Source organism: Dasypus novemcinctus, chromosome 12 (assembly GCF_030445035.2).
Source record: "Dasypus novemcinctus isolate mDasNov1 chromosome 12, mDasNov1.1.hap2, whole genome shotgun sequence".
Taxonomy (NCBI): Eukaryota; Metazoa; Chordata; class Mammalia; order Cingulata; family Dasypodidae; genus Dasypus; species Dasypus novemcinctus.
In genome coordinates, this window is record NC_080684.1 from 35,791,905 (window position 1) to 35,804,838 (window position 12,934).

The window sequence follows — 12,934 nt, forward strand, 5'->3', positions numbered from 1 at the left end:
TTCTGGACTTTGAGCAAGTTTCTGGACCTCCCTGAGCCTCGGGTTCTTCAGATACAAAAATGCAGCTCACAATGCCTCTCAGAGGCTTGTGGTAAAGATTAGGGGAAAGTAAACAGATTTACAGACATCAGCACAGTACCTGGCCCAGAGCCAGTACTCAGGAACTAGTTAACTATTAGAATGCAACCAGTCTTTTTATAACTGGAAATCATTCTAGTTTTTCACTATTATACTCTAATGAATACTGCTGTACATATGTTTGTACCTATGTACAAAAGCCATGAGCCATTTCAATTTTAATGGGCTATGCTACAAACTTGTTCTCTCAATTTACATTCCATCAATACCATATTAGAATGCCTGTTTTTCTGTTGCTAATACTATATGTTTTCAATTTTTCCAAACTTTACCAAAAAGAAAAAGATACCTCACTATTATTTTAATTGCATTTCTTTATTAATTATAGCTGAATTTATTTTCCTTTGTTTATTGGTTATTTATATTTCTTTTGCGAGTAGCCTATTGATGTGTTCTGGTTTTTCTATTTGGTTGGGTTTTTCCCTTTAATCATTAATATTTCTTTTTTACACAGGGGAAAAATTATAACAAGGGCTATCATGTATTAAATGCTTATCACATGCCAGGCATTGGTCTAAGTGCTTTACAGTTAATCCTTGTGATAACCCTAAAACATATATTATAATTTCCATTTTAAAGATGAGAAAGCAACGAGGCAAAGAGAGGTTGATCTGCTTCAAATCGAATAGCTAACGGGTGATGGTGATGGCAAATTAGCTCTTTGCTCTGATAAGTGTTACGAAAGTTTTTTCCCCAGTAGCTTATTTTTTTAAAAATTTCTGACAATTTTCCCAGTAGCTTATTTTTAAAATACACTTTTAATTTCCGAACAAATACATTATGAGATGTTTTGTCGATGAGTGAAATATCGACCATGTTGGAAAATCTCTCAGGGTTTAAGTATGAGCATATACTAAGAAAAACATTGGAAACTTTAACCTATAAAACCTAGGTGGTAGGGAAGCAGATGTGGCTCAAGTGGTTGAGCACCTGCTTCCAGTGCCTCCTTAAGAGCAAAAAAAACCAAGCAAACAAATGAAAAAGCCACTTGGAAGCCGATGTGGCTCAGTGGAAGAGCGCCAGCTTCCCACATACAAGGTCCCAGGTTCAATCCTTGGCCCTGGTACCTCAAAAAAATAAAATAAAATAAATAAATAAAAATTAAAAGGGAGGGAAGGAAAGGAAGGAAAGGAAGGAAGAACCAAGGAGGCAATTTCTGCTTTTTTGATTAGGGTTTTTCTCCTATTGCACTTGAGAGTTAAAATTTTTTATCAGTCTGGACCTAGAAGTTTGGTGTGAAGCCAAGAATTCCAGTTAGACAATTGTCCTAACAGCAAAGGCAATATAATAATGTCTTAAGAGTATTATGAACGCCAATGCAATGAAGAAAAATTACAGGTACTGGAAACACATTACAAGTACTAGAAAGCACTTAAAAATAAGGGAAATAGGTAACCCTGAGATTTAAATTAGTGAAATCTATATAAACAACAGGTGATATTTTCACCTGTGAAAGTAAATCAAGAGACTGGCAGTAAACATATGCTTGAAAGTTTATGGACATCCACTTCCATCAAGGTGATCTGGACACAATCTTGTGAAGACAGACTAAGAATGCAGTAGTAATAGTGATAATAATAGAGAGACATTTAATAAAGTATATTTTACCATTCTAAACTATATAAACGCAAAGATGACGGTCAGTCTAGGAGTTCGTTTTTTTTTTTTTTTTAAGATTTATTTATTTATTTAATTTCCCCCCCTCCCCTGGTTGTCTGTTCTTGGTGTCTATTTGTTGCGTCTTGGTTCTTTGTCTGCTTTTGTTTCTTTGTCCACTTCTGTTGTCGTCAGCGGCACGGGAAGTGTGGGCGGCGCCATTCCTGGGCAGGCTGCTCTTTCTTTTCACGCTGGGCGGCTTTCCTCACGGGCGCACTCCTTGCGCGTGGGGCTCCCCCACGCGGGGGACACACCTGCGTGGCACGGCACTCCTTGCGCGCATCAGCACTGCGCATGGCCAGCTCCACACGGGTCAAGGAGGCCCGGGGTTTGAACCGCTGACCTCCCATATGGTAGACGGACGCCCTAACCACTGGGCCAAAGTCCGTTTCCCAGTCTAGGAGTTCTTAACCTTTTCCAGCCCCCACACCATTCACTTTCCCATGAGTTACAACGATTATTAAATAATTGGCTGCATTGATTTTAAATGGGATGGTGCATGGATGTTCCCTTGAGAATCATTAGTTTACACTGTAGAAAAAGGAAGCTCAGACTGAAAACTGGCCGTGCTCCTAAAAACCCAGCGACAGTCTGGAGCTGTGGATCCCAGAAAAACACGTTCTTAAACTCGATCCATTCCCGCGGGTGTGAACTCTTGTCAGTAGGGCCTTTTGATGAGGGCGCTCTAGGTAAGGTGTGGCCCGGCTGAAACCGGACGGGTCTTAGTCCTATTACTGAACGCTCTATAGTGAAAGCCATAGAGTAAGTCATAGCAAGTCAGAGAGAGCAGCCTGGAGCTGGAGGCCAGCAGAACCCGGAAGAGAAAGGAAAAGCCAGGAGAGGCCTGTCTGTGCACTACCAGAGGATGGAAAAGTCGAGGACCAAGGCTCGGCTGCAGCCAGCCCCAGCAGCCCCAGTCTTCAGGGAGAAAGCAGCACCGTGAGGATGCCTTGATTTTGGACTTCTAACCGCAAAACCATGAGCCAGTAGATTCTCACTGCTTAAGCCAACCATTGCATGGTATTTGTTTTGGCAGACAGGAAACTAAAACAACCACTATCTAATGTGAAGGAGACATGGCCTATAAAAAAATTCTTTAGTCCCTAAAAGATACCCTGAGGCAGGTTAATCTCCATTATGAAGTGCAGAAATTAGTTATCTGATTTCCAGGCGCATTAGCAAACTTCTCATTTCAATTGGGCTTCCCATGCAGAAATGCCTGCAGGAAAAGAACGTGTTAGCCCAGCTACCAAGCGCCAGTTCCACTTGCATATAAGCTCTTGAGGGGTTTGATTTGTTTCCTGACGTATTCCATCATCTACAATAGTGCCAGGCACAGAAGGTGCTCAATAAATAACGTGTCTGAATGAATCTGACCACCGTGATATGAGGCTTACATTTTTTATTAGTAACCTGGCATTCTGGTTATTATGTATCAGTCTTTATGACCTCAGTTAACTTGAGTCTACTTTTGAAAATTCTTGTTCTACTCTCAAAATTAAGTTTTTAATCTTAAGAAGCTCAAACCCTGGCAAATTCACTTGAGTGAATTTCACTTGTGAGATCTCTTACCTTTAATATATTTAACAGACACTTATACAATAGCACTTCCTGTGTCCCAGACACTATTTCTAAGCATATTACAAACATTAACTCATATTAGCCCCACTTTACAGATGAGGAAATTGGGGCACAAAGAGGTCAAGTAACTCACCTAAGATGAGCTAGTGAGTGGCAGTCTAACTCTAGAAAACACACTTTCAATCACTACATTATGCTATTTCCCATCAATTAGCCTTGGTGACACACTGATCTTATAAGCATTCTCCCTGTGAAGTATCAATATCACGTACCTCAAAAGTATTTTTTGTCACACCAGTAAGCCCAAAGTACATCATGCCTCCTGTTCTGGAGCTAACACAGATTTCTCCAATTTCATCTGTTTTGCAGAGCTGGGGAGGTCCATCTGGTTTCACAATGCACATCATTCCTAGTGCACAGAAAATACAGGTAAGGGACAGAGATTCTGAAAAATCTTTGCAAATAACAGCTCCATCTTCTGAACCCAGAGAATTTTCATGTATTCACATTTATCATGTAGTATTCAGTAAGAATATTGAACAGGAATATTAAAAATAGGCCTGAAACTATACATAGGTATATTTGAAATCTGAATCTTTTAGCCCTAAAGATAAATAATTTTTGTAATTCAGCTAGTATAACATACAACAAAGACAGACTACAGCTTTAAAGAGTGACATATTAAAAACAACTGCAAGGTTTAAAGAAACAGGCTAGATTAATTCAGTTTTGCCTCCAGGTAAATCAAATTTAAACCTTCATGGAAACTGTGTGCTTTCTGCCAGTCCCAATGGCTTGGCAATTACAGTAAAAATGAAATAACTTCAGTATCATTCAGTACCTAGCTTTCCATGAAGACCCTGAAGTGTTCACATGTAACATCATACAATACCGGTAGAAATAAGCAAAATTATAACCAGTTAACTGTTAGAGAGGCTTTGAGAAATGAAGCATATTTAGGATTCCTGGTTCTGGATCTTCTATTATACCAGGCTCCACTATCTGATGATGAATCTTTATGAAAAAACTGAATGGTGTTCTCAGAACTTACCACCAGGCATCACATGTCCCACATCTTGGACTGTCAGTGCTGAATTTTTATCTTCAGTATTGACCCGTATTACCCCATAGCTCAATCCATTCATTGAGAGAATAGCTCTTCCTGGCAAAGGGGCCCCTGGAACTCCAGGTCTGAAAACAAATTAGAAGCATCAAGTTTGGCAAATTAAATGATATCAGGAGAAGAATATGAATGTATAGGAAAACAAATTCCTCTGTTCATGACACACACACACACAAAGAACTATTTCCTCTGCTAAAAATGTTTTTTTAAGATTTATTTTTTATTTATTTCTCTCCCCTTCCCCCCCCACCCCAGTTGTTTGTTCTCTGTGTCCCTTCACTGCATGTTCTTCTGTGTCCACTTGTCTTGTCAGCAACACCTGGAATCTGTGTCTCTTTTTGTTGCATCATCTTGCTGTGTCAGCTCTCCGTGTGTGTGGCACCACTCCTGAGCAGGCTGCGCTTTTTTCGCACAGGGTGGCTCTCCTTACGGAGTACACTCCTTGTGCGTGGGGCTCCCCTATGCGGGGGACACCCTGCGTGGCACGGCACTTCTTGTGCACATCAGCACTGTGCATGGGCCAGCTCACCACACGGGTCAGGAGGCCCTGGGTTTGAACCCTGGACCTCCCATGTGGTAGGCAGATGCTCTATCAGTTGAGCCAAATCCGCTTCCCAAAATATGCTAAGTTAATTGAATTCACAAGTGCAAAGTGTGGTCAACTTTCAATCAGGTGAGAAAAGTAAAATTCAATCATTTGTTAAGAATATCTTGGTCTTGGGTATACTGTAAATGTGATTTCCTTACTGAAGCTGTAATTAAAAATAGCCTATATCTAGTCTAAGATGCTAAGGATTTTTGAAGAGCAAAATACAGAAAAAGAGCTAATTTTAAAAATCCGATAAGAATAATTAGAGAAAATGTTTAGTTTACCAGTTACTATTTAGGAAACAGTGAGAAAAATAAATGAGATGTTTCAAACTACTTTAAAAGTAATTTTCACTTTTAAGTTTCTGAGGCAGAAAATTAGTTTGCACCCCTGAGTCACGGCCTGGCAAATATCGCACATTTCATCAAAGTTGTAACATGCATCAAGGGCATCTGACATCCTGAACAATACCTGCGGATTGCTACAGTCATGGCTTCAGCAGACGTAGCGCAGGGACAGATGGCCTCAGGTTTCAGTCCATGGCTTTGGAACAGACTCAGGAATGCATCACAGGATGACACAGACCCTAAGGAGTTGGAAATTATTAACTTTAAAGCTGAAATTGTGATTTTTCATTATTTCAGGAAACCGGCAGAGGAGAAAGCCAAAAACATTTGTTTCTCGTGAGCACTTTCATTGCGCATTTTTAATTCCAAACAAATATTTTACTGTGCCTGTGAGATGGCTGAATATATTTTTAAGGACAAATTAATGCTTACCTAGCCCATGAAAAGTTAATGACTTAAGGTACAACTTGGAATAAAAGGCTGCTCCTACCAAACCAACAAATCAATATCATGCAGCAGGTTTATAATGATAATTGAGCAACTCTTCCTGAACTGTTACAGCCAGTGCAATACAACACTGGCTTAGCTCCACACTCTATGTGATATTCTCTGACTTTTTTTTTATTAAGGTCAACTGCATATCTGTATTTTAAACCATGCCTGCTGATAAAAATCTACTTATGACAAACCAGCATAGTATCTGATGCTTTACCAGAGTCTACTGTGTGGAGGCTCAGGATTTTAGTGCTTGTGGGGAAAAGGAGGTACCACAGTTGATCTCTAAAAGCTTTTGCAAACTCCTGTTATTTGCTGCCAGGAAGAACTTACATAAAGTCCAGACACTTGGTTACATCAAGTCTTTAATCTAAGGACATGCACAGTTACATGATAGAAAAAGGGTATAGATGAGGAGGCAAGGAAGGGTGGTTTTGAAAGCTTACGGGCCTATCAAATGATGGATGGACAATTAAACTGAAGTATAGCCATACAGTGGAATATTATTTGGCCACAAAAAGGAATGAATTACTGATACATGCTAAACCATGGATGAATCCCGGAAACATGCTAAGGCAAAGAAGCCTTTGCCTAAGGAAAATAGACTGATACCATTTCTATGAAATGTCCAGAATAGACAAATCTAGAGAGACAGAAAATGGATTAATGGTTGCCCAGGGCTAAGGCACAGTAGAGAAAAGGGGCGTGGCCTCTAATTGGCATGGGGTTCCTTTTTGGGCTGATGAAGTGCTCTAAACTTAGACTGTGGTGATGGCTGCACAACTCTGTGAACATACAGAAATGACTGAATTGTGTACTTTAAATGGGTGAATTTTATGGTATATGAACCATATCTCTTAAAAGAAGATTTTTAGAAAGGCGGGGGTGGGGGAGGGTGGGGAGCGTGAACAAAGGAAAGAATAATTCCAGGACCCTCAAACCAGAAATACTCACAAGGATTGGCTCCATCAGTCACAATTAACATTCGGAGAGAGCTCAAGCTCACATCTCTCTGGTCCCGATGTGCCATCATAGCCCAGTGCAAGTCTCTGCATTTTACTAAAGCAACTTTGGCTGTAAATTCAGAAGGGATAAAGTCAACACACACATACATGCCAGAGTTGGTTCATATTTCATATGTTCTAATAAAACTATTTTTACTTAATTTAGGGATCATGGTTTTCACTTAGAGAAAATAAAAAAGGTTTCAAAGATTTTGTGCCAGGTGCTCAGAGGTAGGAAGTCACCATGTTCTGGCACCCGAGGAGACACACCACTGTTTGTTCCTGAGGCCTCCAGGCAGGCCACAGCGTCCCAGCCAAGGAATCTGGACACCAGAGCAGGCAATAAATCTACTTCGGGGCTCACATTCACGAGAATTAATTTCAATTCTTAAGAAAGGGTATCAAGTGAGATGAAAGATAAAACATAACTAATTCTACAGTAATTGCACTTTAAAATTTGTTATGCAATCAAGGCATAGACATGTGTCTCTAGAAGGGCAATTTGAAAATCCCTGAAATCTTAATTCAAAGTCACATAATTCAAGCTGAAATGCTACATATGACTACCTTTGTGGGCATGAACTCGTTGGACCCAAGAGAGAGGACAAGTCTTCATAACAGAGTACGGTACACTAACTGTATGCATCTTATTCATTACATTCTGAAAAACAAGGCAAGACAAAAATGTAATCAATAGCTAATACATATTTAGCCTTTTAAAATTAAATTGGAATTTTTGTTAATAATTATACAATTCATACTCAAATACATACTCTTAGGTGATTACAACTGAAAATGGGAGGATTGCATCCAGCATCCATGTGGAATCTGAGCCTCCTCTTGACATAGAGGTGCAATGGACACAACCAATCCAATGTCCACATAGAAGAGGTGGCATTGGATTGGGAAAAGTGGACATGGTGGACGATGGGTATGGGGAAAGGCAGGAAGAGATGAGAGGTGGAGGCGTCTTTGGGACATGGAGCTGCCCTGGATGGTGCCTCAGAGGTAATCACCGGACATTGTAAATCCTCACAGGGCCCACTGGATGGAATGGAGGAGAGTATGGGCCATGATGTGGACCACTGTCTATGAGGTGCAGAGGTGCCCAAAGATGTACTTACCAAATCCAATGGATGTGTCATGATGATGGGAACGAGTGTTGTTGGGGGGGGAGAGGGGGGGTGGGGGGGTGGGGTTGAATGGGACCTCACATATATATATATTTTTAATGTAATATTATTACAAAGTCAATAAAAAAAAAAAAAATCAAATACATACTCTTAGAAAGAAATGTGAAACATGAGTTATAAGGCTGAAGTCCCTGTGATATCCCCAAACCTGGTTCCTCCTTTCCTCTCCAGAGGTAATCACTGTTTTAAATTTGGTATATATCCTTCCAGTTCTTTTTCTTTGCAGTTACATATATATTTGTCCCCACAGAGATAGAAAATACTTTTAATATAAAAGACAGCATACACAAATCTCTTCAACTTGCTTTGCTTTTTTTAACTTCACAAATTGTTTTAGAGCTAAATCTGTGCATACCAGTACATAGAAATCTATATAATTCTTTGTGAATTGCTAGGCAGTATTCCATAACATTGACTCATGGGGGCTGAATCATGTGTTCCACACAAAAGGCACGTTCAGGTCCCACACTCTGGTCCCGTGGGTATGAACCCATTCGTAAACAGGACCTTTGAAGATGTTAAGGTGTGCCCAAACTGAATGAGGGTGGCCTCAATCCAATGTGACACAAGTTCTTATAGCAAAGGAAATTGGACCCAGAAAGAAAAACCACAGAGAACCAGCTAGAAGCTGGAAGTCAATGGAACCTGAGGAGGAAAGAGAAGATGCCACCACGTGACAGAAAAAAGCCAAGGAACACCGAAGATTGCCAGCCTGCCAGAAAGATATTGGCCCCAAGAGGAAGCAAGCCTTGTAGACTTTGAAACCATGAGCCAATAAATTCCTGTTCTTAAGCCACTGTAATGATATTTGTTTTAGCAGCTAGGAAACAAATACTAAATGTCTATGCCACAATTAATTAGGCATTCCTCTGTGGTTGACAATTTCTTGCTATTAAAAACAATGAGGCAATGAACATCATTGAACTCCTTTCCCTGGATGCCAGTGCAAGTGTTTCTCTAGGGTGGATATGCAGAAAAGTGATATTGCTGGATCACAGGTTACATATGTTTAAAAAAAAGTTTTTTTTTTTTTAGAGGAAGTACTGGGGATTGAACCCAGGAACTCATGCATGGGAAGCAAGTACTCAGTCACTGGGGGTACATCTGTTCCCTTGAGTTTTAAATTTTAATGGACACTGCCAAATTTCCCTTCTACCCAGTGAGTACTTTCATCACGTCCATGCTTGTCACATACTAAACAGGACTGGGTATTACAAAGCAAGAAATCAAAATTTCTCTGTCCCCTACAGGAGGTCCTGTCCCAACACAAAACAGGTGTTTGATTAGGTTATGCTGCTTGAACTGAGGGATCATGCAAATTAGTGTCTCTCCTGCCACCTAAACCAAATATACCAAGGGACCCTTGTCCCAAAGAGACCTGGCCCAGGACAGTAACTAAGCCTTGGTATCCAGACTAGCCATTTCACTCACTGCTAAAATGGCCCAGAGAAACCGACATACCATTATGGACCTTCTCCTCCCTCCAATTTTCTAGCTATGGTAACAAACTTTTGATTTCAGGGAAAGGCTAGTCTTATAACTAATTCTTGTACCCTTTGTAATATGGTGAGGAGATTTCCCCCTAACTCTTTGCAAAGTTTTATTTTTAAAGCCCTGAAAAAAGAAAAGAAAATAGGTTTCAGAAAAGTGCTAGAGAGTAGGTACACTCAAGGAAGAGGCTTTTAAAAAACAGGGATCCTGGGTAACACGGGACCCTCCTCTTTTGCTTTGTATCCCATTCGTTCTTAGACTTCTGCAATATGTAAGGAAGCTGGACTAGATGCTCTGCAAGGTCCTTTCCAGCTCCAGGATCCTGCATGCCTTCTCCCTCTCCTCCCCATCACCACACTACACATGGTAGCTTTTCCCATTTGAAATGTCCCTTCTCTCTACATCTATCCCCACAAAATATCTTTGTATGGCTAATTCGTACTCATTTTTCAAAGTCCAACTCAACTGTCAGATCTTCCAATAAAAACTGCCTTGAAGCCCTGAGCCTGAAGGAACTCCCTTTCTCTGACTTCCACAGCTTGCGATCTGTTCCCCTACCATGGAGACGGCCTTGTTACCCTACTCGTTGTGGGCAGCTTCCGCATGGCAGGCATTCAATCAATTTTTGTCCAGTGGTAGAGTTAGATGTTACTAACCACTTTTGCCAAGTTCTAAATATATATATATATATATTTTTTGAAGATTTATTTTTATTTATTTCTCTCCCCTTCCCCCCTCCCCGCCCCAGTTGTCTGTTCTCTGTGTCTATTTGCTGTGTGTTCTTTTTGTCCACTTCTGTTGTTGTCAGCGGCATTGGAATCTGTTTCTTTTTGTTGCGTCATCTTGCTGTGTCAGCTCTCTGTGTGTGCGGAGCCATTCCTGGGCAGGCTGCACTTTCTTTTGCGCTGGGTGGCTCTCCTTATGGGGCGTATTCCTTGCACATGGGGTTCCCCTATGTGGGGACACCCCTGCGTGGCAGGGCACTCCTTGTGCGAATCAGCACTGCGCATGGGCCAGCTCCACACGGGTCAAGGAGGCCCAGGGTTTGAACCGCGGACCTCCCATGTGGTAGGCGGACGCCCTATCCACTGGCCTAAGTCCACTTCCCCTAAATATATTTATGTAATTCTTTCATCAAAAAAGAATAAAGTCAGAAATATATTTTGTTTTTTTCCCTAAGTAAATACACAGTCATTCCTAGAAACTTTTAAGCTTTGAGCCTCATAGCAGATGTTTTTAAAATTCCCCATGCTCCCTGCTCCCTCGACTGTTTGCTCATTGTTTTTGCTCGTTGTCTTTGTCATTGTTTTCGCTCACTGTCTGCTCTTTTCTTTTTTAGGAGACACCGGGAACTGAACCCAGGACCTCCCATATGGGAGGTGGGTGCTCAACTGCCTGAGCCACATCTACTCCCTGTTTTTAAAATTTTTGATCCTAAGTTCTTCCATGTAAAATTGTGTGAGGGATATGCCCAAACACATGACAAAGAATAACATTCTCTTTTTTTAAAAAATCAACATTTACATTGTGAAACCAAATCCCTCTGGACAATATTACTGATCTTTGGAGGCTTAAATTTCTAACAAGCAATGAGAGATGCTCTAATTGAACAGTATAAAACATTGACCTTCATCTTAAGTACAATTTATACTAAATGCATTAATTCTGAGTAACTTACCGCAAACATGCCATGCCACAGCCCTGCATCCTTCTTAAAGTCTAAAACATTTACTACTGTTTCCCCTAAAAGAGAAAAAAATAGGGAAAAAACAAAACAAAGAAATCATCTTTAGTGTTAAGAAGCAAAATGATCTCACTTGTCTCCACTCTAACAACTTATTTGGTGCTTTTAAAGAAATGGCTAAAACTTCTTAGGGTCCATCGACTGTTTGAGAGTCAACTGATTGGGGAACTCATGAAAGGGTGGTGTGGTCACAGCCTAGGAAGTGATTTAGAAATTCGTTACGACTTAGGTATTGTCTTCCAAGAGGTGATACTTTTTCCTAATTATGAAAGGAACACGTGTTTATTTTAGAAACTTTGGAAGTTTCAGAAAAATAAGTAAAAATTCTTGGAGAAAATAAAAACTGTTGGGGTGTGTGTGTGTGTGTATATATATATATATATATATGTATATTGTATTTACCTACATATACAATGTATTTCTAGGTATATTCACATATAGATAGATACCTAAAGTAAAACTGCTACACACTGTTCTTTACTTAACTTTTCCACTTAGTGATATAAGGAAACAATTTCCTCACATCTTTAATATTCAAGAACATGACTTAATGCCTCAGGGTATAATCCATTAAACGGATATAATTTAATCAGCCCCTATTGTTAGGCATTTTGATGGCTCCCCTTACATATTTTTCACCAGCCAAGAATGCTGCTCTAAAATGAACATATATTAACATGTTTCATTTCACAAAAGGAAAATAAAACACAAAAAAAATATTATCACAAAGAGCATTCTAAAGTAATTAGTCATTATGCAATGAATATCAACTATAAAGGACACTTTTTTGTTTTAATTTGTGCTTTTTGGTAACTGAATTTCTGACTCAAACTCCAAATGTACATCTGTGTAGCTCTATATACATGGGAAGATGGAGATACTTGGCATTACTAGCAGCTAATAAACACATGGTTTTAATAAGGGGTTCTATTTCTCCATTCTAGAAATCATGCTTTACATATTTGGTTTGCCCAGAATTTCAGTTTCTTTAAATTACAGCGCATTAGTGAAAAAGAAGAAAACAAAAGTAAGCCAAGAATATGTCTTAGAACATTTTATTCTGAATTTGGTCATTAACTGGAATCCAATTACTGAGCACTCTGCTCATAGCTGCATATGTCTGAAGCTAAACAAGGAGGGCAGTCATGGGACAAAGTCTGACCTTCAGAATAATTGCAGGCCTGGGACAGAGCTTGGCAGTGAGACAACATTGCAAGCCGGGACACTGTAACTCCCATTACACTCCCTTCTTTGCTGGTTTTATACTAGGGAAAAAAAACAAACAAACAAACATAAAAAAGAAACACAATAAAATAGGTTGTTTCAAATGCAATTCAGAGATAACAAAACTAGAAATCCAGATAAGCTGGGATAATGGGCAGAATTTAACATATTTAAAGTGTTGTATCTGTGTCCTAAACCCAAACTCTAATCAGAGTAGGATTGGGAAATGACAAAGCTCAGTAAAAGTATGTGTGAAAAAGACTTGGGAAGTGGACATGGCTCAACTGAGAGAGCATCTGCCTATACCATATGGAGGGTCCAGGGTTCGATCCCCAGGGCCTCCTGACCC

General features: G+C 39.9%; 1 protein-coding gene across 3 annotated transcripts in view; it reads right to left on the reverse strand.

Annotated features, from left to right (window-relative positions):
* DIP2B (disco interacting protein 2 homolog B) overlaps positions 1–12,934 on the reverse strand; it is a 237,318-nt gene that overhangs the window by 51,175 nt on the left and 173,209 nt on the right. For all 3 annotated transcript variants that reach the window (XM_004453665.5, XM_004453664.4, XM_023587444.2), the window contains 7 exons: positions 12,524–12,626; positions 11,296–11,360; positions 7,501–7,594; positions 6,884–7,003; positions 5,559–5,673; positions 4,427–4,566; positions 3,648–3,784 (listed from right to left, as the gene is read on the reverse strand). In XM_004453665.5, coding sequence (XP_004453722.1) covers positions 3,648–3,784; positions 4,427–4,566; positions 5,559–5,673; positions 6,884–7,003; positions 7,501–7,594; positions 11,296–11,360; positions 12,524–12,626 — 774 coding nt within the window. The remainder of the gene's footprint in view (positions 1–3,647; positions 3,785–4,426; positions 4,567–5,558; positions 5,674–6,883; positions 7,004–7,500; positions 7,595–11,295; positions 11,361–12,523; positions 12,627–12,934) is intronic.